This window comes from Pseudophryne corroboree, chromosome 8 (genome assembly GCF_028390025.1).
Source record: "Pseudophryne corroboree isolate aPseCor3 chromosome 8, aPseCor3.hap2, whole genome shotgun sequence".
In the NCBI taxonomy this organism is placed as follows: domain Eukaryota; kingdom Metazoa; phylum Chordata; class Amphibia; order Anura; family Myobatrachidae; genus Pseudophryne; species Pseudophryne corroboree.
The window spans coordinates 92,709,281-92,732,323 of record NC_086451.1 but is presented as its reverse complement, the minus strand read 5'-3'; the positions used below and the strand labels follow the sequence as shown (position 1 = coordinate 92,732,323).

At 48.3% G+C, this 23,043-nt stretch overlaps 1 protein-coding gene across 1 annotated transcript in view; it reads left to right on the top strand.

Moving 5' to 3' along the window:
- NUP214 (nucleoporin 214) overlaps nt 1-23,043 on the top strand; it is a 395,449-nt gene that overhangs the window by 46,533 nt on the left and 325,873 nt on the right. Inside the window, exon 2 of the mRNA XM_063936801.1 lies at nt 7,862-8,057. Coding sequence (XP_063792871.1) covers nt 7,862-8,057 — 196 coding nt within the window. The remainder of the gene's footprint in view (nt 1-7,861; nt 8,058-23,043) is intronic.

Sequence of the window (23,043 nt, the reverse complement as noted above, 5' to 3'; positions counted from 1 at the left end):
GGCCTCTGCCGCTAAGAAGGGACTTGTTTCAGCAAGTACCATGTCTGTTCCAAGACTTACCGCAGCTGCGTTTGACGGCATGGCGGTGGAACGCCGGATCCTAAGGGAAAAGGCATTCAGGAAGAGGTCATTCCTACCCCGGTCAAAGCCAGAAAGGAGGTGACCGCACAACATTATCACCACATGTGGCGAAAATATGTTGCGTGGTGTGAGGCCAGGAAGGCCCCACGAAGAAATTTCAACTCGGTCGATTCCTGCATTTCTTGCAAACAGGAGTGTCTATGGGCCTCAAATTGGGGTCCATTAAGGTTCAAATTTCGGCCCTGTCGATTTTTCTTCCAGAAAGAATTGGCTTCAGTTCCTGAAGTCCAGAAGTTTGTCAAGGGAGTATTGCATATACAACCCCCTTTTGTGCCTCCAGTGGCACTGTGGGATCTCAACGTAGTTCTGGGATTCCTCAAAACACATTGGTTTAAAACCAGTCAAATCTGTGGATTTGAAGCATCTCACATGAAAAGTGAACATGCTCTTGGACCTGGCCTGGACCAGGCGAGTGTCAAATTGGTGGTTTTTTTTTTTTTTTCTCAAAAAAGCCCATATCTGTTTGTCCTTTCGGACAGGGCAGAGCTGCGGACTCGTCCCCAGTTCTCTCCCTAAGGTGGTGTCAGTGTTTCACCTGAACCAGCTTATTGTGGTCTTGCGCCTACTAAGGACTTGGAGGACTCCAAGTTGCTAGATGTGGTCAGGGCCCTGAAAATATAGGTTCCAGGACGGCTGGAGTCAGGAAAACTGACTTGCTGTTATCCTGTATGCACCCAACAAACTGGGTGATCTTGCTTTTAAGCAGACTTTTGCTAGTTGGATGTGTAATACAATTCAGCTTGCACATTCTGTGGCAGGCCTGCCACAGCCAAAATATGTAAATGCCCATTCCACAAGGAAGGTGGGCTCATCTTGGGCGGCTGCCCGAAGGGTCTCGGCTTTACAACTTTGCCGAGCGGCTATTTAGTCAGGGGCAAACACGTTTGTAAAATCCTACAAATTTGATACCCTGGCTAAGGAGGACCTGGAGTTCTCTCATTCGGTGCTGCAGAGTCATCCGCACTCTCCCGCCCGTTTGGGAGCTTTGGTATAATCCCCATGGTCCTTTCAGGAACCCCAGCATCCACTAGGACGATAGAGAAAATAAGAATTTACTTACCGATAATTCTATTTCTCGGAGTCCGTAGTGGATGCTGGGCGCCCATCCCAAGTGCGGATTATCTGCATTACTTGTACATAGTTACAAAAATCGGGTTATTATTGTTGTGAGCCATCTTTTCAGAGGCTCCGCTGTTATCATACTGTTAACTGGGTTCAGATCACAGGTTGTACAGTGTGATTGGTGTGGCTGGTATGAGTCTTACCCGGGATTCATAAATCCTTCCTTATTGTGTACGCTCGTCCGGGCACAGTACCTAACTGAGGCTTGGAGGAGGGTCATAGGGGGAGGAGCCAGTGCACACCACCTGATCCTAAAGCTTTACTTTTTGTGCCCTGTCTCCTGCGGAGCCGCTATTCCCCATGGTCCTTTCAGGAACCCCAGCATCCAGTACGGACTCCGAGAAATAGAATTATCGGTAAGTAAATTCTTATTTTCTGCTAGGAGAGGCTTATGGACTCGCCAGTGGACAGGAGATGCAGATTCTAAAAGGCACATGGAAGTTTTGCCATATAAGGGTGAGGAATTATTTGGGGATGGTCTCTCGGACCTAGTTTCCACAGCAACGTCTGGGAAGTCAGCATTTTTACCCCATGTCCCCTCACAGCCTAAGAAGGCGCCGTTTTATCAGGTTCAGTCCTTTCGGACCCAGAAAAACAGGCGTGGAAAAGGCGGGTCTTTTCTGTCCAGAGGCAGAGGTAGGGGAAAAAAGGCTGCAACAAACAGCAGGTTCCCAGGAGCAAAAGTCCTCCCCCGCTTCTTCTTCCAAGTCCGCCGCATGACGGTGGGGCTGCACAGGCGGAGCCAGGTACGGTGGGGGGCCGCCTCAAGAATTTCAGCGATCAGTGGGCTCGCTCACAGGTGGATCCCTGGATCCTTCAAATAGTATCTCAGGGGTACAAACTGGAATTCGAGACGTCTCCACCCCACCGGTTCCTAAAATCTGCCTTGCCGATTGCTCCCTCAGACAGGGAGGCGGTGCTAGCGGCAATTCACAAGCTGTATTCCCAGCAGGTGATAATCAAGGTACCCCTACTTCAACAAGGCCGGGGTTACTATTCCACACTATTTGTGGTACCGAAACCGGACGGTTCGGTGAGACCCATTTTAAATTTGAAATCCTTGAACACATACATAAAAAAATTCAAGTTCAAGATGGAATCGCTCAGGGCGGTTATTGCAAGCCTGGACGAGGGGGATTACATGGTATCCCTGGACATCAAGGATGCTTACTTGCATGTCCCCATTTACCATCCTCACCAGGAGTACCTCAGATTTGTGGTACAGGATTGCCATTACCAATTCCAGACGCTGCCGTTTGGACTGTCCACGGCACCGAGGGTATTTACCAAGGTTATGGCGGAAATTATGATACTCCTTCGAAAAAAGGGAGTTTTAATTATCCCGTACTTGGACGATCTCCTAATAAAAGCGAGGTCCAAGGAACAGTTGTTGGTGGGAGTAGCACTATCTCAGGAGGTGCTGCACCAGCACGGCTGGATTCTGAATATCCCAAAGTCACAGCTGGTTCCGACGACACGGCTACTGTTCCTGGGTATGATTCTGGATACAGTCCAGAAAAAAGTGTTTCTCCCGGAGGAGAAAGCCAGGGAGTTGTCATCTCTAGTCAGAGACCTCCTGAAACCAAAACAGGTATCAGTGCATCGCTGCACGCGGGTCCTGGGAAAGATGGTGGCTTCTTACGAAGCAATTCCTTTCGGCAGGTTCCATGCCAGAATCTTTCAGTGGGACCTGTTGGACCAGTGGTCCGGATCGCATCTTCAGATGCATCGCTTAATAACCCTGTCTCCAAGAACCAGGCTGTCTCTACTGTGGTGGCTGCAGAGTGCCCATCTTCTAGAGGGCCGCAGGTTCGGCATACAGGACTGGGTCCTGGTGACCACGGATGCCAGCCTTCGAGGCTGGGGGGCAGTCACACAGGGAAGAAACTTCCAAGGACTATGGTCGAGTCAGGAGACTTCCCTTCACATAAATATTCTGGAACTAAGGGCCATCTACAATGCCCTAAGTCAAGCAAAATCCCTGCTCCTACACCAGCCGGTGCTGATCCAGTCAGACAACATCACGGCAGTCGCCCATGTAAATCGACAGGGAGGCACAAGAAGCAGGATGGCGATGGCAGAAGTCACAAGAATTCTCAGATGGGCGGAGAATCATGTACTAGCACACAGGTTCTCAAACTCGGTCCTCGGGACCCCACACAGTTCATGTTTTGCAGGTCACCTGTAGATATTTGAAATGTGACAGTTGGTGATACACAGTGCAGCTGCAGGGTGACATGGAAAACGTGAACCGTGTGGGGTCCTGAGGACCGAGTTTGAGAACCACTGTACTAGCACTGTCAGCAGTGTTCATTCCGGGAGTGGACAACTGGGAAGCAGACTTCCTCAGCAGACACGACCTCCACCCGGGAGAGTGGGGACTTCATCCAGAAGTTTTCCAGATGCTGGTAAACCGTTGGGAAAAACCACAGGTGGACATGATGGCGTCCCGCCTCAACAAAAAGTTAAAAAGATATTGCGCCAGGTCAAGGGACCCTCAGGCGATAGCTGTGGACGCTCTAGTGACACCGTGGGTGTACCATTCGGTTTATGTGTTCCCTCCTCTGCCTCTCATACCAAAGGTATTGAGAATAATAAGAAAGCGAGGAGTAAACACAATTCTCGTGGTTCCGGATTGGCCAAGACGAGCGTGGTACCCGGAACTTCAAGAGATGCTCTCAGAGGACCCGTGGCCTCTACCGCTCAGACAGGACCTGCTACAGCAGGGGCCCTGTCTGTTCCAAGACTTACCGCGGCTGCGTTTGACGGCATGGCGGTTGAACACCGGATCCTGAAGGAAAAGGGTATTCCGGAAGAAGTCATTCCTACGCTTATTAAGGCCAGGAAAGATGTTACGGCAAAGCATTATCACCGCATATGGCGGAAATATGTTGCATGGTGCGAGGCAAAAAAGGCCCCAACAGAGGAATTTCAGCTGGGTCGATTTCTGCATTTCCTGCAAGCAGGAGTGAATATGGGCCTAAAGCTAGGCTCCATTAAAGTACAGATCTCGGCTCTGTCGATTTTTCTTTCAAAAAGAACTAGCTTCAGTACCTGAAGTTCAGACATTTGTGAAAGGAGTGCTGCATATTCAGCCCCCGTTTGTGCCCCCTGTGGCACCTTGGGATCTCAACGTGGTGTTGAGTTTCTTAAAATCACATTGGTTTGAGCCACTAAAAACCGTGGATCTAAAATATCTCACGTGGAAAGTGGTCATGTTATTGGCCTTGGCTTCAGCCAGGCGAGTGTCAGAATTGGCGGCTTTATCATGTAAAAGCCCTTATCTGATTTTCCATATGGATAGGGCAGAATTGAGGACTCGTCCCCAGTTTCTACCTAAGGTGGTGTCAGCGTTTCACCTGAACCAGCCTATTGTGGTGCCTGCAGCTACTAAGGATTTGGAGGACTCCAAGTTGCTAGACGTTGTCAGGGCCCTGAAAATGTTTCCAGGACGGCTGGAGTCAGAAAATCTGACTCGCTGTTTATCCTGTATGCACCCAACAAGCTGGGTGCTCCTGCTTCTAAGCAGACTATTGCTCGCTGGATTTGTAGTACAATTCAGCTTGCACATTCTGTGGCAGGCCTGCCACAGCCAAAATCTGTAAATGCCCATTCCACAAGGAAAGTGGGCTCATCTTGGGCGGCTGCCCGAGGGGTCTCGGCTTTACAACTTTGCCGAGCAGCTACTTGGTCAGGGGCAAACACGTTTGCAAAATTCTACAAATTTGATACCCTGGCTGAGGAGGACCTAGAGTTCTCTCATTCGGTGCTGCAGAGTCATCCGCACTCTCCCGCCCGTTTGGGAGCTTTGGTATAATCCCCATGGTCCTTACGGAGTTCCCAGCATCCACTAGGACGTCAGAGAAAATAAGAATTTACTCACCGGTAATTCTATTTCTCGTAGTCCGTAGTGGATGCTGTGCGCCCATCCCAAGTGCGGATTGTCTGCAATACTTGTAAATAGTTATTGTTAACTAAAGGGTTATTGTTGAGCCATCTGTTGAGAGGCTCAGTTGTTTTTCATACTGTCAAACTGGATATAGTATCACGAGTTGTACAGTGTGATTGGTGTGGCTGGTATGAGTCTTACCCGGGATTCAAAATCCTTCCTTATTATGTCAGCTCGTCCGGGCACAGTGTCCTAACTGAGGCTTGGAGGAGGGTCATAGTGGGAGGAGCCAGTGCACACCAGGTAGTCATAAATCTTTCTAGAGTGCCCAGCCTCCTTCGGAGCCCGCTATTCCCCATGGTCCTTACGGAGTTCCCAGCATCCACTACGGACTACGAGAAATAGAATTACCGGTGAGTAAATTCTTATTTTTTTGGTGTTAATCTTGGGGCCTTGCCAAGCCCAAATTATATGCAGCTGATGTTTCTGATTATTTGAAACACATTGGGCGGGATTCAAATCTTTTATCGCCCCCGATCTCCCGGCTAAAGTAACGGGAGATTGCGGGGCGATATTCTAATGACCCCCGTTTTCGCGCTGATCACGCCCCTAAGAGACTGGTTTAGCTGCGTAAAGCAGCTAAACCCGACTAAAGACATGTGCGCGATCGTGGAAATTCCCGTTTGGGTGTCCAAACGAGTCACTTTTCACGCATTTCAGCTCGCCACCCCTGGGGGTGGCTAGCTGAAATGCTGATATAGCACCCATCGGCCGTAACATTTGAATACTGCTGGCGGGCGTGTTGGGGGCGGGAGGGAGCAGAGAAGATTTGAATCCCGCCCATTGATTGTATTTGCGCTGGGAGTTTAGGTGGATTTTCTTATACTGTACTTCCAAACAAGCACTGGCCAGCAGCATTCACATTGCAGTGGAAACTGTACAGTTATTATTGAGTGTCTTGCTTTCAATATAGAGGGTTGCCAATGTAGTTTCTGGAAAGATAGTAGGTCTGATGCACATCATGACATATTACTGTATTTCATTTCCCGAGGTATGAATTGTGAAATTTATGTGATACTACTCCCATTGTGTCTTACGAACCACCAACTACCAATCTCTTGTAAATTGGAAAGTATTACAGGAAAATGGGCCTGGTGTAGCTCCTGCCCTCAAGATTGCCTGACAGAATTTATACTGTTCCTTGTTCATCTTCCTTGGGAACGGGGGAGATACTATAAGGGGTATCTGGACATGGATTAGGTCGACAGGGTCAAAAGTTTGATATGTAAAAGATAAACCGTTCAACAGGTTGACAGGATCAAAAGATTGATTATTATTAATTATTATCCTTTATTTATATGGCGCCACAATGGTACCGCATCGCCCAATTACAGAGTACATAAACAAATAATCAAAACGGGAAAACAGCAACTTACAGTTGAAGACAATATAGTACAAGTACAGGGTAAATAAACATAACTACATCAGCAGATGACACTGGAATAAGTATCAGGTGGCAGAAGACTGCTGGATTTGGGCAGTTGGGGATTATTAAAGTAAGAAAAAGGATAAGCACACGAGGGAAGAGGGCCCTACTCGTGAGAGCTTACAATCTAAAGGGGAGGGGTAGACAGACAGGGGTGACACAGATGGGGTACATAGAGAGCGTGGAGCAGAGGGTTAGTATGAGATTTGGCTGGGTTTGGTGAAGAAGTGGGTCTTAAGAGCGTGTTTGAAGTTTTGTAGAGGGGTGGAGAGTGAGGGGTAGAGGTAGGGAATTCCAGAGAAAGAAAGCAGCATGAAAAATCTTGGAGGTAGGAGTGGGAGGAAGTAATCAGAAGACAGGAGAGCCGGCGTGCATTAGCAGAGCGAAGAGGACGGGTAGAAGTGTAAGGGGAGATAAGGACAGAGATGTAAATGGGAGAGGAGTGGGTGAGGGCTTTGTAAGGGAGTGTGAGAAGCTTGAAATGGATTCTGAAAGGGAAGGGAAGCCAGTGAAGGTCTTGTAAGAGAGGAGAGGTGGACATAGTGCATTTGGTGAGGAAAATGAGCCAGGCAGCAGCATTGAGGATAGATGTGACAATGGTCAACACACATATGGTAGACGCACATTTTTTTTATTTATTGTTTTTGGTTTTTTTACATTTGTTTTTTTCGTACTTTACCACTTATGTGGACTACGGTTGGGAATAGTAACTGAGGGGACACGGTTCACTAATGGGGCTTCCTTGTGGCAGAAAAGTGACAAAACACCCAAAAATGTAAAAAAATGGTGTCTACCATTTTTGTCAACCTTTTGACTCTGGCGACCTTTCCTACTGTCTACCACTCTACCTATTCTATGTCGACCTTTTGACCCTGTTGACCTAAAGCATGTCTACCATTAGTGGTATGCCTATTAACTGTAGACCTTTTTAATGTAGATCTAATAATCCACTTAGTGGAATATAGTATATACAAAGAGATACCTTGACGTGCTGTGACATGAGCTGGGGATGGTTTGTCAGACCCTAATAATCCACACCCACTATAAGGAGAGGTGAATAGAACAAGGGGGAATTTACAACACCAAGTATACCGGTGACATGTGTTAACATAGATTTTCCTTTGTCTCTTTGAAGCAAAAGTGTGATTTTAGTTTAAAGTAATTTGCTGACCCCTTTATAATGTAAATAGAGCTAATTTTAAGTATCTTTGCTTATATAACAGGATTTCCAGTTCCGCCAGCTGAAAAAGATCAGATTCTTCAACCCACCCCCAGATCTTCCCAAGGAGCGCTCCAGTCTGCTGGCCCTATCCAACAAATATGGCTTACTGTTTGCTGGCAGCCCTACTGGATTCAAGGTCTTTCACACCAAAGATGTCCTCATTCCATGCAAACCTGGGGAGGACCCGAATAACATTGGTATTGTTCATTTACACCAGATACTTTTTAGTTAACCACTGCCCTTAAGAACATTATGCTGTTAAATGTGTAGAAACCATTTGTGTACGAGTAATAACTTCATTACAAACTTGATTTTGGAAAGAGTGGAAGCTGCCATTTTAGGTTGATATGACGAGATCAACTAGAGTGCTATCTTTATGCTGGGGGCACGATTGCAAAAAGCGCTGATAGAATAGAGTCGGGACGTAAATATAATTGCTAGCTGCAATTCTCCTTTCATTACTATGGGGGACATGTTAACAAGCCTACTAAAAAGTGATCAAGTGGAAAAGTTGCCAATAGCTCCCAATCAGAATCGGCCTATTTTTTATTTTATTTCTTTTTTAGAATGTACGTGGTTAATGCTAGCACAAATCTGATTTGCTGCTCTGAGCAACTTCTCCACTCTTTTTAGTAGGCTTAATATTTCTCCCACTTTGTATCTGTGCTTTAGCGATATAAGCAGATTAGAAACATGGTGGTCTGAGTATGCGCTTCCTGCAAGCTCTCTGTCCGTCACTGCTATTTTCTCTGACGTCCTAGTGGATGCTGGGAACTCCGTAAGGACCATGGGGAATAGCGGCTCCGCAGGAGACTGGGCACAAATAGAAAGCTTTAGTACTACCTGGTGTGCACTGGCCCCTCCCCCTATGACCCTCCTCCAAGCCTCAGTTAGATTTTTGTGCCCGAACGAGAAGGGTGCACACTAGGGGCTCTCCTGAGCTTCTTAGTGAAAGTTTTAGTTTAGGTTTTTTATTTTCAGTGAGACCTGCTGGCAACAGGCTCACTGCATCGAGGGACTAAGGGGAGAAGAAGCAAACTCACCTGCGTGCAGAGTGGATTGGGCTTCTTAGGCTACTGGACACCATTAGCTCCAGAGGGACCGATCACAGGCCCAGCCTTGGAGCTCGGTCCCAGAGCCGCGCCGCCGGCCCCCTTACAGAGCCAGAAGCAAAAACAGGTCCGGAAAATCGGCGGCAGAAGACATCCTGTCTTCCACAAGGTAGCGCACAGCACTGCAGTTGTGCGCCATTGCTTCTCAGCACACTTCACACTCCGGTCACTGAGGGTGCAGGGCGCTAGGGGGGGGCGCCCTGAGCAGCAATAGAAACACCTTGGCTGGCGAAAATGCATCACATATAGCCCCCTGGGCTATATGGATGAATTTTAACCCCTGCCAGATTTCCACAAAAAGCGGGAGAAAGGCCGCCGAGAAGGGGGCGGAGCCTATCTCCTCAGCACACAGGCGCCATTTTCCCTCACAGCTCCGCTGGAAGGACGTCTCCCTGACTCTCCCCTGCAGTCCTGCACTTCAGAAACAGGGTAAAAAAGAGAGGGGGGCACTAATTGGCGGGATATTAACAATACAGCTGCTATAAAGGGAGAAACGCTTATATAAGGTTGTCCCTATATATATATATATATATATATATATATATATATATATATATATATATATATATATATATATATATATATATATATATATATATATAGCGCTCTGGTGTGTGCTGGCATACTCTCCCTCTGTCTCCCCAAAGGGCTAGTGGGGTCCTGTCCTCTATCAGAGCATTCCCTGTGCGTGTGCTGTGTGTCGGTACGTTTGTGTCGACATGTATGAGGAGGAAAATGATGTGGAGGCGGAGCAATTGCCTATAATAGAGATGTCACCCCCTAGGGAGTCGACACCTGAGTGGATGGCTTTATGGAAGGATTTACGTGACAATGTCAGCTCCTTACAAAAGACAGTTGATGACATGAGACAGCCGGCTAATCAGCTAGTCCCTGTCCAGGCGTCTCAGAAACCATCAGGGGCTCTAAAACGGCCGTTACCTCAGATGGTAGATACAGACGTCGACACGGATACTGACTCCAGTGTCGACGGTGAGGAGACAAACGTGACTTCCAGTAGGGCCACACGTTACATGATCACGGCAATGAGAGAGGTTTTAAACATTTCTGATACTGCAAGTACCACTAAAAAGGGTATTATGTGGGGTGTGAAAAAACTACCCGTAGTTTTTCCTGAATCAGATGAATTAAATGAGGTGTGTGATGAAGCGTGGGTTTCCCCCGATAAAAAACTGATAATTTCTAAAAAGTTATTAGCATTATACCCTTTCCCGCCAGAGGTTAGGGCGCGTTGGGAAACACCCCCTAGGGTAGATAAGGCGCTCACACGCTTATCAAAACAAGTGGCGTTACCGTCTCCTGATACGGCCGCCCTCAAGGAACCAGGTGACAGAAAACTGGAGAATATCCTTAAAAGTATATACACACATACTGGTGTTATACTGCGACCAGCAATCGCCTCAGCCTGGATGTGCAGTGCTGGAGTGGCTTGGTCGGATTCCCTGACTGAAAATATTGATACCCTGGATAGGGACAGTATATTGTTGACTATAGAGCATTTAAAAGATGCTTTTCTATATATGCGAGATGCACAGAGGGATATTTGCACTCTGGCATCAAGAGTGAGTGCGCTGTCCATTTCTGCCAGAAGAGGGTTATGGACGCGACAGTGGTCAGGTGATGCGGATTCTAAACGGCATATGGAAATATTGCCTTATAAAGGGGAGGGGTTATTTGGGGTCGGTCTATCGGACCTGGTGGCCACGGCAACTGCTGGGAAATCCACATTTTTACCCCAGGTCGCCTCTCAGCATAAAAAGACGCCGTCTTATCAGGCGCAGTCCTTTCGTCCCCATAAGGGCAAGCGGGCAAAAGGTTCCTCTTTTCTGCCCCGGGGCAGAGGAAGGGGAAAAAGACTGCAACAGACAGCCAATTCCCAGGAACAAAAGCCCTCTCCCGCTTCTGCCAAGTCCTCAGCATGACGCTGGGGCCTTACAAGCGGACTCAGGCACCGTGGGGGCCCGTCTCAAGAATTTCAGCGCGCAGTGGGCTCACTCGCAAGTGGACCCCTGGATCCTTCAAGTAGTATCTCAGGGGTACAAATTGGAGTTCGAGACGTCTCCCCCTCGCCGGTTCCTGAAGTCTGCTTTACCAACGTCTCCCTCCGACAGGGAGGCAGTATTGGAGGCAGTTCACAAGCTGTATTCCCAGCAGGTGATAATCAAGGTACCCCTCCTGCAACAAGGGAAGGGGTATTATTCCACGCTGTTTGTGGTACCGAAGCCGGACGGCTCGGTGAGACCTATTTTAAATCTGAAGTCTTTAAACACTTAAATACAGATGTTCAAATTCAAGATGAAGTCACTCAGGGCAGTGATCGCGAACCTGGAAGAGGGGGACTATATGGTGTCTCTGGACATCAAAGATGCCTACCTCCATGTCCCCATTTACCCTTCTCATCAAGGGTACCTCAGGTTTGTGGTACAAAACTGTCACTATCAGTTTCAGACGCTGCCGTTTGGATTATCCACGGCACCCCGGGTCTTTACCAAGGTAATGGCCGAAATGATGATTCTTCTTCGAAGAAAAGGCGTTTTAATTATCCCTTACTTGGACGATCTCCTGATAAGAGCAAGGTCCAGAGAACAGTTAGTAGTCGGAGTAGCCCTATCTCAAGTAGTGCTACGGCAGCACGGCTGGATTCTAAATATCCCAAAATCGCAGCTGATTCCGACAACACGTCTTCTGTTCCTAGGGATGATTCTGGACACAGTCCAGAAAAAGGTGTTCCTTCCGGAGGAGAAAGCCAGGGAGTTATCCGAACTGGTCAGAAACCTCCTGAAACCAGGGCAAGTCTCAGTGCTTCAATGCACAAGAGTCCTGGGAAAGATGGTAGCTTCCTACGAAGCGATTCCATTCGGCAGATTCCACGCAAGAACGTTCCAGTGGGATCTGCTGGAAAAATGGTCCGGATCGCATCTTCAGATGCATCAGCGGATAACCCTGTCCCCAAGGACAAGGGTGTCTCTTCTGTGGTGGTTGCAGAGTGCTCATCTTCTAGAGGGCCGCAGATTCGGCATTCAGGACTGGGTCCTGGTGACCACGGATGCCAGCCTGAGAGGCTGGGGAGCAGTCACACAAGGAAGAAATTTCCAGGGCTTGTGGTCAAGCCTGGAGACAACACTTCACATAAATATACTGGAGCTAAGAGCCATTTACAATGCTCTAAGCCTAGCAAGGCCTCTGCTTCAGGGTCAGCCGGTGTTGATCCAGTCGGACAACATCACGGCAGTCGCCCACGTAAACAGACAGGGCGGCACAAGAAGCAGGAGGGCAATGGCAGAAGTTGCAAGGATTCTTCGCTGGGCGGAAAATCATGTGATAGCACTGTCAGCAGTATTCATTCCGGGAGTGGACAACTGGGAAGCAGACTTCCTCAGCAGACACGACCTCCACCCGGGAGAGTGGGGACTTCACCCAGAAGTCTTCCACATGATTGTGAACCGTTGGGAAAAACCAAAGGTGGACATGATGGCGTCCCGCCTCAACAAAAAACTAGACAGGTATTGCGCCAGGTCAAGGAACCCTCAGGCAATAGCTGTGGACGCTCTGGTAACACCGTGGGTGTACCAGTCAGTGTATGTGTTCCCTCCTCTGCCTCTCATACCCAAGGTACTGAGAATCATAAGAAGGAGAGGAGTAAGGACTATACTCGTGGCTCCGGATTGGCCAAGGAGGACTTGGTACCCGGAACTTCAAGAGATGCTCACAGAGGACCCGTGGCCTCTACCTCTAAGAAGGGACCTGCTCCAGCAGGGACCCTGTCTGTTCCAAGACTTACCGCGGCTGCGTTTGACGGCATGGCGGTTGAACGCCGGATCCTGAAGGAAAAAGGCATTCCGGATGAAGTCATCCCTACCCTGATCAAAGCCAGGAAGGATGTAACCGTGCAGCATTATCACCGTATTTGGCGTAAATATGTTGCGTGGTGCGAGGCCAGGAAGGCCCCTACAGAGGAATTTCAACTGGGTCGTTTCCTGCATTTCCTGCAAACAGGACTGTCTATGGGCCTAAAATTAGGGTCCATTAAGGTTCAAATTTGATACCTTGGCTGAGGAGGACCTGGAGTTCTCTCATTCGGTGCTGCAGAGTCATCCGCACTCTCTCGCCCGTTTGGGAGCTTTGGTATAATCCCCATGGTCCTTACGGAGTTCCCAGCATCCACTAGGACGTCAGAGAAAATAAGAATTTACTTACCGATAATTCTATTTCTCGTAGTCCGTAGTGGATGCTGGGCGCCCATCCCAAGTGCGGATTGTCTGCAATACTTGTACATAGTTATTGTTAACTAAATCGGGTTATTGTTGTAGTGAGCCATCTTTTCTAGAGGCTCCTCTGTTATCATACTGTTAACTGGGTTCAGATCACAAGTTATACGGTGTGATTGGTGTGGCTGGTATGAGTCTTACCCGGGATTCAAAATCCTTCCTTATTGTGTACGCTCGTCCGGGCACAGTATCCTAACTGAGGCTTGGAGGAGGGTCATAGGGGGAGGGGCCAGTGCACACCAGGTAGTACTAAAGCTTTCTATTTGTGCCCAGTCTCCTGCGGAGCCGCTATTCCCCATGGTCCTTACGGAGTTCCCAGCATCCACTACGGACTACGAGAAATAGACTTATCGGTAAGTAAATTCTTATTTTTGGATGCTCATTATTTTCACTATGGGAGGCTCTAGAAGGAAGAGGATATTGTGGGCTATACATCTAAATCACTGACTCCCCGTTCTGCCAATTGGCAGCCATCGATGATTGGTATTCTATCAGATTGAAGAAAAACGGTAATCCCCAACTCGCTGATCCCAACCATTTTTTTTTATTTTTGGTCTGTATTGGCGAGTCGGGAAAATTGAACATGGTGGATTTCTCCGATGACCTGGTGTTGGCAGAACGGGATTTGCCCAGATAAAGGCTAGATGTATGAGCTCCTTACGATGGTGGTGAAATCTGTTAATACCTTTTGGAGGATGGCTTCTCTCTCCGAGCTGATATGCACTGCCAAGATGGAGCCAGGCATGTAATTGTATCATGCTTAACTGCCAGGGCTTATACAGTTGACTGGTTCAAAAGGTCGACATGACAATGGTCGACACATTTTGGAGGGTTTTGTGTTTTGTCAACATATGCTTGATTTATTATCCACGTGGACATCTATTGGGAATAGTAACCTGTGGCGAGCGAAGCTGAGGGGAGCGAGCCACCTTGCCCAATATATAGCAAGCTCACTAGGGTACTGTTGGTGGTCGCATAACTTGAAATATACAAGATTTGGCACCAAAACGACAAAAAATATGTCAACCATTTGTGTGTCGACCTTTTGTACCTGTCGACCTAATGACAGTCTACCTAGACATTGTCAGTCTATTAATCCACACCCCCTCAAACACTGACGTGTCTGAGCTATGTATATTGGTGAAAGAAATTGCCTTCATCAATGATGGCTGCAGACTGCCTTGCAAATCTACTTTCTAGTCGTCAATCAATTTATCCGGTACTGGGGAGCCAAGAAACTTTGATGGATATCCAATTTCTCTATCGTCCTAGTGGATGCTGGGGTTCCTGAAAGGACCATGGGGAATAGCGGCTCCGCAGGAGACAGGGCACAAAAAGTAAAGCTTTACGATCAGGTGGTGTGTACTGGCTCCTCCCCCTATGACCCTCCTCCAAGCCTCAGTTAGATTTTTGTGCCCGGCCGAGAAGGGTGCAATCTAGGTGGCTCTCCTAAAGAGCTGCTTAGAAAAGTTTAGCTTAGGTTTTTTATTTTACAGTGAGTCCTGCTGGCAACAGGATCACTGCAACGAGGGACTTAGGGGAGAAGAAGTGAACTCACCTGCGTGCAGGATGGATTGGCTTCTTGGCTACTGGACATTAGCTCCAGAGGGACGATCACAGGTACAGCCTGGATGGTCACCGGAGCCTCGCCGCCGGCCCCCTTGCAGATGCTGAAACGAGAAGAGGTCCAGAATCGGCGGCAGAAGACTCCTCAGTCGTCTTAAGGTAGCGCACAGCACTGCAGCTGTGCGCCATTTTCCTCTCAGCACACTTCACACGGCAGTCACTGAGGGTGCAGGGCGCTGGGAGGGGGGCGCCCTGGGAGGCAAATGAAAACCTTTTTTGGCTAAAAATACCTCACATATAGCCTCCGGGGGCTATATGGAGATATTTAACCCCTGCCAGAATCCACTAAAGAGCGGGAGACGAGCCCGCCGAAAAAGGGGCGGGGCCTATCTCCTCAGCACACAGCGCCATTTTCCTCACACAGCTCCGCTGGTCAGGAAGGCTCCCAGGCTCTCCCATGCACTGCACTACAGAAACAGGGTAAAACAAGAGAGGGGGGGCAAAATTGTGGCAAAACTATATTATTAAAGCAGCTATACAGGGAGCACTTATTATAAGGCTATCCCTGTCATATATAGCGCTTTTGGTGTGTGCTGGCAAACTCTCCCTCTGTCTCCCCAAAGGGCTAGTGGGGTCCTGTCTTCGTGAAGAGCATTCCCTGTGTGTCGGTACGTGTGTGTCGACATGTATGAGGACGATATTGGTGTGGAGGCGGAGCAATTGCCAAATATGGGGATGTCGCCTCCTAGGGGGTCGACACCAGAATGGATGCCTTTATTTATGGAATTACGGGATAGTGTCAACACGCTAAAGCAGTCGTTTGACGACATGAGACGGCCGGACAATCAATTAGTGCCTGTCCAGGCGCCTCAAACACCGTCAGGGGCTGTAAAACGCCCTTTGCCTCAGTCGGTCGACACAGACCCAGACACAGGCACTGATTCCAGTGGCGACGGTGACGAATCAACCGTATTTTCCAGTAGGGCCACACGTTATATGATTTTGGCAATGAAGGAGGCGTTACATATTGCTGATACTACAGGTACCACAAAACAGGGTATCATGTGGGGTGTGAAAAAACTACCTATAGTTTTTCCTGAATCAGATGAATTAAATGAGGTGTGTGATGAAGCGTGGGTTGCCCCCGATAAAAAAAATGCTAATTTCAAAGAAGTTATTGGCTTTATACCCTTTCCCGCCAGAGGTTAGGGCGCGCTGGGAAACACCTCCTAGGGTGGACAAGGCGCTCACACGCTTATCAAAACAAGTGGCGTTACCCTCTCCTGAGACGGCCGCACTTAAAGATCCAGCAGATAGGAGGATGGAAAATATCCCAAAAAGTATATACACACATACAGGTGTTATACTACGACCAGCTATAGCGACAGCCTGGATGTGCAGTGCTGGGGTAGCTTGGTCAGAGTCCCTGATTGAAAATATTGATACCCTGGATAGGGACAATGTTTTACTGTCTTTAGAGCAAATAAAGGATGCATTTCTTTATATGCGTGATGCACAGAGGGATATCTGCACACTGGCATCACGGGTAAGTGCTATGTCCATTTCGGCCAGAAGAAGTTTATGGACGCGACAGTGGTCAGGCGATGCGGACTCAAAACGGCATATGGAAGTTTTGCCGTATAAAGGGGAGGAGTTATTTGGTGTCGGTCTATCGGATTTGGTGGCCACGGCTACAGCCGGGAAATCCACCTTTTTACCTCAAGTCACTCCCCAACAGAAAAAGACACCGACTTTTCAACCGCAGCCCTTTCGTTCCTTTAAAAACAAGAGAGCAAAGGGATATTCATATCTGCCACGAGGCAGAGGAAGGGGGAAGAGACAGCAACAGGCAGCTCCTTCCCAGGAACAGAAGCCCTCCCCCGCTTCTACAAAAGCCTCAGCATGACGCTGGGGCTTCTCAAGCGGACTCGGGGGCGGTGGGGGGTCGTCTCAAAAATTTCAGCGCGCAGTGGGCTCACTCGCAGGTAGATCCCTGGATCCTGCAGATAATATCTCAGGGGTACAGGTTGGAACTAGATACGGATCCACCTCGCCGTTTCCTGAAGTCTGCTTTACCAACGTCCCCCTCCGACAGGGTGACGGTCTTGGAAGCCATTCACAAGCTATACTCTCAGCAGGTGATAGTCAAGGTACCCCTTTTACAACAAGGAAAGGGGTATTATTCCACTCTATTTGTGGTACCGAAGCCGGATGGCTCGGTAAGACCTATTCTAAATCTGAAATCCTTGAACCTGTACATAAAGAAGTTCAAGTTCAAGATGGAGTCACTCAGAGCAGTGATAGCGAACCTGGAAGAAGGGGACTTTATGGTATCCTTGGACATCAAGGATGCGTATCTCCACGTTCCAATTTACCCCTCACACCAGGGGTACCTCAGGTTCGTCGTACAGAACTGTCACTATCAGTTTCAGACGCTGCCGTTCGGATTGTCCACGGCACCTCGGGTCTTTACCAAGGTAATGGCCGAGATGATGATTCTTCTTCGAAGAAAAGGCGTATTAATTATCCCATACTTGGACGATCTCCTAATAAGGGCAAGGTCCAGAGAACAGCTAGAGATGGGATTAGCACTGTCTCAAGAAGTGCTAAAACAGCACGGGTGGATTCTGAATATTCCAAAATCCCAGTTAATTCCGACAACACGTCTGCTGTTCCTAGGGATGATTCTGGACACGGTTCAGAAAAAGGTTTTTCTCCCGGAGGAAAAAGCCAAGGAGTTATCCGAGCTTGTCAGGAACCTCCTAAAACCAGGAAAGGTGTCTGTACATCAATGCACAAGAGTCCTGGGAAAAATGGTGGCTTCTTACGAAGCAATTCCATTCGGCAGATTCCACGCAAGAATTTTCCAGAGGGATCTGTTGGACAAATGGTCAGGGTCGCATCTTCAGATGCACCAGCGGATAACCCTGTCTCCAAGGACAAGGGTATCTCTTCTGTGGTGGTTGCAGAGTGCTCATCTATTGGAGGGCCGCAGATTCGGCATACAGGATTGGATCCTGGTGACCACGGACGCCAGCCTGAGAGGCTGGGGAGCAGTCACACAAGGAAGAAACTTCCAGGGCGTGTGGTCGAGCCTGGAAACGTCTCTTCACATAAACATTCTGGAACTAAGAGCAATCTACAATGCTCTAAGCCAGGCAGAACCTCTGCTTCAAGGAAAACCGGTGTTGATCCAGTCGGACAACATCACGGCAGTCGCCCATGTGAACAGACAGGGCGGCACAAGAAGCAGGAGTGCAATGGCAGAAGCTGCAAGGATTCTTCGCTGGGCAGAGAATCATGTGATAGCACTGTCAGCAGTGTTCATCCCGGGAGTGGACAACTGGGAAGCAGACTTCCTCAGCAGACACGACCTTCACCCGGGAGAGTGGGGACTTCATCCAGAAGTTTTCCACATGCTGGTAACCCGTTGGGAAAGACCAATGGTGGACATGATGGCGTCTCGCCTCAACAAAAAACTGGACAGGTATTGCGCCAGGTCAAGAGATCCGCAGGCAATAGCTGTGGACGCGCTGGTAACGCCTTGGGTGTACCAGTCGGTGTATGTGTTTCCTCCTCTGCCTCTCATACCAAAAGTATTGAGAATTATACGGCAAAGAGGCGTAAGAACGATACTAGTGGTTCCGGATTGGCCAAGAAGGACTTGGTACCCGGAACTTCAAGAGATGATCACGGAAGATCCGTGGCCTCTACCTCTGAGAAGGGACTTGCTTCAGCAGGGTCCCTGTCTGTTTCAAGACTTACCGCGGCTGCGTTTGACGGCATGGCGGTTGAACGCCGGATCCTAAAGGAAAAAGGCATGCCGGAAGAAGTCATTCCTACTTTGATTAAAGCAAGGAAGGAAGTAACCGCGCAACATTATCACCGCATTTGGCGAAAATATGTTGCGTGGTGCGAGGATCGGAGTGCTCCGACGGAGGAATTTCAACTGGGTCGATTCCTACATTTCCTGCAATCAGGATTGTCTATGGGTCTCAAATTGGGATCTATTAAGGTTCAAATTTCGGCCCTGTCGATTTTCTTCCAAAAAGAATTGGCTTCAGTTCCTGAAGTCCAGACTTTTGTTAAGGGAGTGCTGCATATACAGCTCCCTGAGGTGCCTCCAGTGGCACCGTGGGATCTCAATGTTGTTTTGGACTTTCTCAAATCTCATTGGTTTGAACCACTAAAAACTGTGGATTTGAAATATCTCACATGGAAAGTGACCATGCTACTAGCCCTGGCTTCGGCCAGGAGAGTGTCAGAACTGGCAGCTTTATCTTACAAAAGCCCATATCTGATTTTCCATTCGGACAGGGCAGAACTGCGGACTCGTCCGCATTTTCTCCCTAAGGTGGTGTCAGCATTTCATCTGAACCAACCTATTGTAGTGCCTGCGGCTACAAGCGATTTGGAGGACTCCAAGTTGTTGGACGTTGTCAGAGCTTTAAAAATATACATTTCAAGGACAGCTGGAGTCAGGAAATCTGACTCGCTGTTTATACTATATGCTCCCAACAAGTTGGGCGCTCCTGCGTCTAAGCAGACTATTGCTCGCTGGATTTGTAGTACGATTCAGCTTGCACATTCTGTGGCAGGCCTGCCACAGCCAAAATCGGTAAAAGCCCACTCCACAAGGAAGGTGGGTTCTTCTTGGGCGGCTGCCCGAGGGGTCTCGGCATTACAACTCTGCCGAGCGGCTACGTGGTCGGGGGAGAACACGTTTGTAAAATTCTACAAATTTGTTACCCTGGCTAAGGAGGACCTGGAGTTCTCTCATTCGGTGCTGCAGAGTCATCCGCACTCTCCCGCCCGTTTGGGAGCTTTGGTATAATCCCCATGGTCCTTTCAGGAACCCCAGCATCCACTAGGACGATAGAGAAAATAAGAATTTACTTACCGATAATTCTATTTCTCGGAGTCCGTAGTGGATGCTGGGCGCCCATCCCAAGTGCGGATTATCTGCATTACTTGTACATAGTTACAAAAATCGGGTTATTGTTGTGAGCCATCTTTTCAGAGGCTCCGCTGTTATCATACTGTTAACTGGGTTTAGATCACAGGTTGTACGGTGTGATTGGTGTGGCTGGTATGAGTCTTACCCGGGATTCAAAATCCTTCCTTATTGTGTACGCTCGTCCGGGCACAGTATCCTAACCGAGGCTTGGAGGAGGGTCATAGGGGGAGGAGTCAGTGCACACCACCTGATCGTAAAGCTTTACTTTTTGTGCCCTGTCTCCTGCGGAGCCGCTATTCCCCATGGTCCTTTCAGGAACCCCAGCATCCACTACGGACTCCGAGAAATAGAATTATCGGTAAGTAAATTCTTATTATTTCCTTATATTAGTGGATATCCAATATATACAGTACATTGATAAACACAACAGACCTTGGGGCACTTAAAGAAGGGGGGGGGAGGGGGACGCTGGACTGCACACCCTAATTTTAAACATAAGAGGTGAGACTTAACAAAAGAAAATGCATTTGCACACTCTAAGCATAAGAAAACTCATCAGGACAATTATAATAAACTACAATTTAATATGCAATTTTGGCCAAAAATGTGGGCCCACCTACCAATTCACAGTGACACTACAAGTTTCAGCAAGGTAGCATCTCTTATTTTTAAAATTAGGGTGCAGTTCAGCCCCCCATGTATGTACACATGAAGGTAGAGGCACCTTCTACTTGGACTAGCACCCCAACCACCTGCCCTTAGGTGTTTTAAATTATTATGGGTCCTTGTATTTGCTATCTACATATTAGAAGGGGCACTATAATAAGTAAGAGCTGGGTAAATTTATATAATATGTCCGCATTATGGATGTTAGGGACCCACGTAATGTGGTATGTGGGCCCACATTTTTTGCCACAATTGTGCAAAGAACCTCAATTTTACGTGTTACTTATGTTAAATTGTAGCGTTTATTATAATTGTTCTCATTACCAGTTTTCTTAGTGTTTTGCGTGTGTACCTACATTGTCTTTTTTTCTTTCTTTCTTTTTTCTCTATCGTCCTAGTGGATGCTGGGGTTCCTGAAAGGACCATGGGGAATAGCGGCTCCGCAGGAGACAGGGCACAAAAAGTAAAGCTTTAGGATCAGGTGGTGTGCACTGGCTCCTCCCCCTATGACCCTCCTCCAAGCCTCAGTTAGATTTTTGTGCCCGGCCGAGAAGGGTGCAATCTAGGTGGCTCTCCTAAAGAGCTGCTTAGAAAAGTTTAGCTTAGGTTTTTTATTTTACAGTGAGTCCTGCTGGCAACAGGATCACTGCAACGAGGGACTTAGGGGAGAAGAAGTGAACTCACCTGCGTGCAGGATGGATTGGCTTCTTTGGCTACTGGACATTAGCTCCAGAGGGACGATCACAGGTACAGCCTGGATGGTCACCGGAGCCTCGCCGCCGGCCCCCTTGCAGATGCTGAAACGAGAAGAGGTCCAGAATCGGCGGCAGAAGACTCCTCAGACTTCTTAAGGTAGCGCACAGCACTGCAGCTGTGCGCCATTTCCTCTCAGCACACTTCACACGGCAGTCACTGAGGGTGCAGGGCGCTGGGAGGGGGGCGCCCTGGGAGGCAAATGAAAACCTTTTTTGGCTAAAAATACCTCACATATAGCCTCCGGGGGCTATATGGAGATATTTAACCCCTGCCAGAATCCATTAAAGAGCGGGAGACGAGCCCGCCGAAAAAGGGGCGGGGCCTATCTCCTCAGCACACAGCGCCATTTTCCCTCACAGAAAGGCTGGAGGGAAGGCTCCCAGGCTCTCCCCTGCACTGCATTACAGAAACAGGGTTAAAACAGAGAGGGGGGGCACTAATTTGGCGTTAGAAATATATAAAAGATGCTATAAGGGAAAACACTTATATAAGGTTGTCCCTATATAATTATAGCGTTTTTGGTGTGTGCTGGCAAACTCTCCCTCTGTCTCTCCAAAGGGCTAGTGGGTCCTGTCCTCTATCAGAGCATTCCCTGTGTGTGTGCTGTGTGTCGGTACGTGTGTGTCGACATGTATGAGGACGATGTTGGTGAGGAGGCGGAGCAATTGCCTGTAATGGTGATGTCACTCTCTAGGGAGTCGACACCGGAATGGATGGCTTATTTAGGGAATTACGTGATAATGTCAACACGCTGCAAGGTCGGTTGACGACATGAGACGGCCGACAAACAATTAGTACCGGTCCAGACGTCTCAGAAACACCGTCAGGGGTTTTAAAACGCCCGTTTACTTTAGTCGGTCGACACAGACACAGACACGGACACTGAATCCAGTGTCGACGGTGAATAAACAAACGTATTCCTTATTAGGGCCACACGTTAAGGGCAATGAAGGAGGTGTTACATATTTCTGATACTACAAGTACCACAAAAGAGGGTATTATGTGGGATGTGAAAAAACTACCGTAGTTTTTCCTGAATCAGATAAATTAAATGAAGTGTGTGATGATGCGTGGGTTCCCCCCGATAGAAAATTATGGGCGGTATACCCTTTCCCGCCAGAAGTTAGGGCGCGTTGGGAAACACCCCTTAGGGTGGATAAGGCGCTCACACGCTTATCAAAACAAGTGGCGGTACCGTCTATAGATAGGGCCGTCCTCAAGGAGCCAGCTGACAGGAGGCTGGAAAATATCATAAAAAGTATATACACACATACTGGTGTTATACTGCGACCAGCGATCGCCTCAGCCTGGATGTGCAGAGCTGGGGTGGCTTGGTCGGATTCCCTGACTAAAAATATTGATACCCTTGACAGGGACAGTATTTTATTGACTATAGAGCATTTAAAGGATGCATTTTCTATATATGCGAGATGCACAGAGGGATATTTGCACTCTGGCATCAAGAGTAAGTGCGATGTCCATATCTGCCAGAAGATGTTTATGGACACGACAGTGGTCAGGTGATGCAGATTCCAAACGGCACAAAGGTGTATTGCCGTATAAAGGAAGAGGAGTTATTTGGGGTCGGTCCATCGGACCTGGTGGCCACGGCAACTGCTGGAAAATCCACCGTTTTTACCCTAAGTCACATCTCTGCAGAAAAAGACACCGTCTTTTCAGCCTCAGTCCTTTCGTCCCTATAAGAGTCATATCTGCCCAGGGATAGAGGAAAGGGAAGAAGACTGCAGCAGGCAGCCCATTCCCAGGAACAGAAGCGTTCCACCGCTTCTGCCAAGCTCTCAGCATGACGCTGGGACCGTACAGGACCCCTGGATCCTAC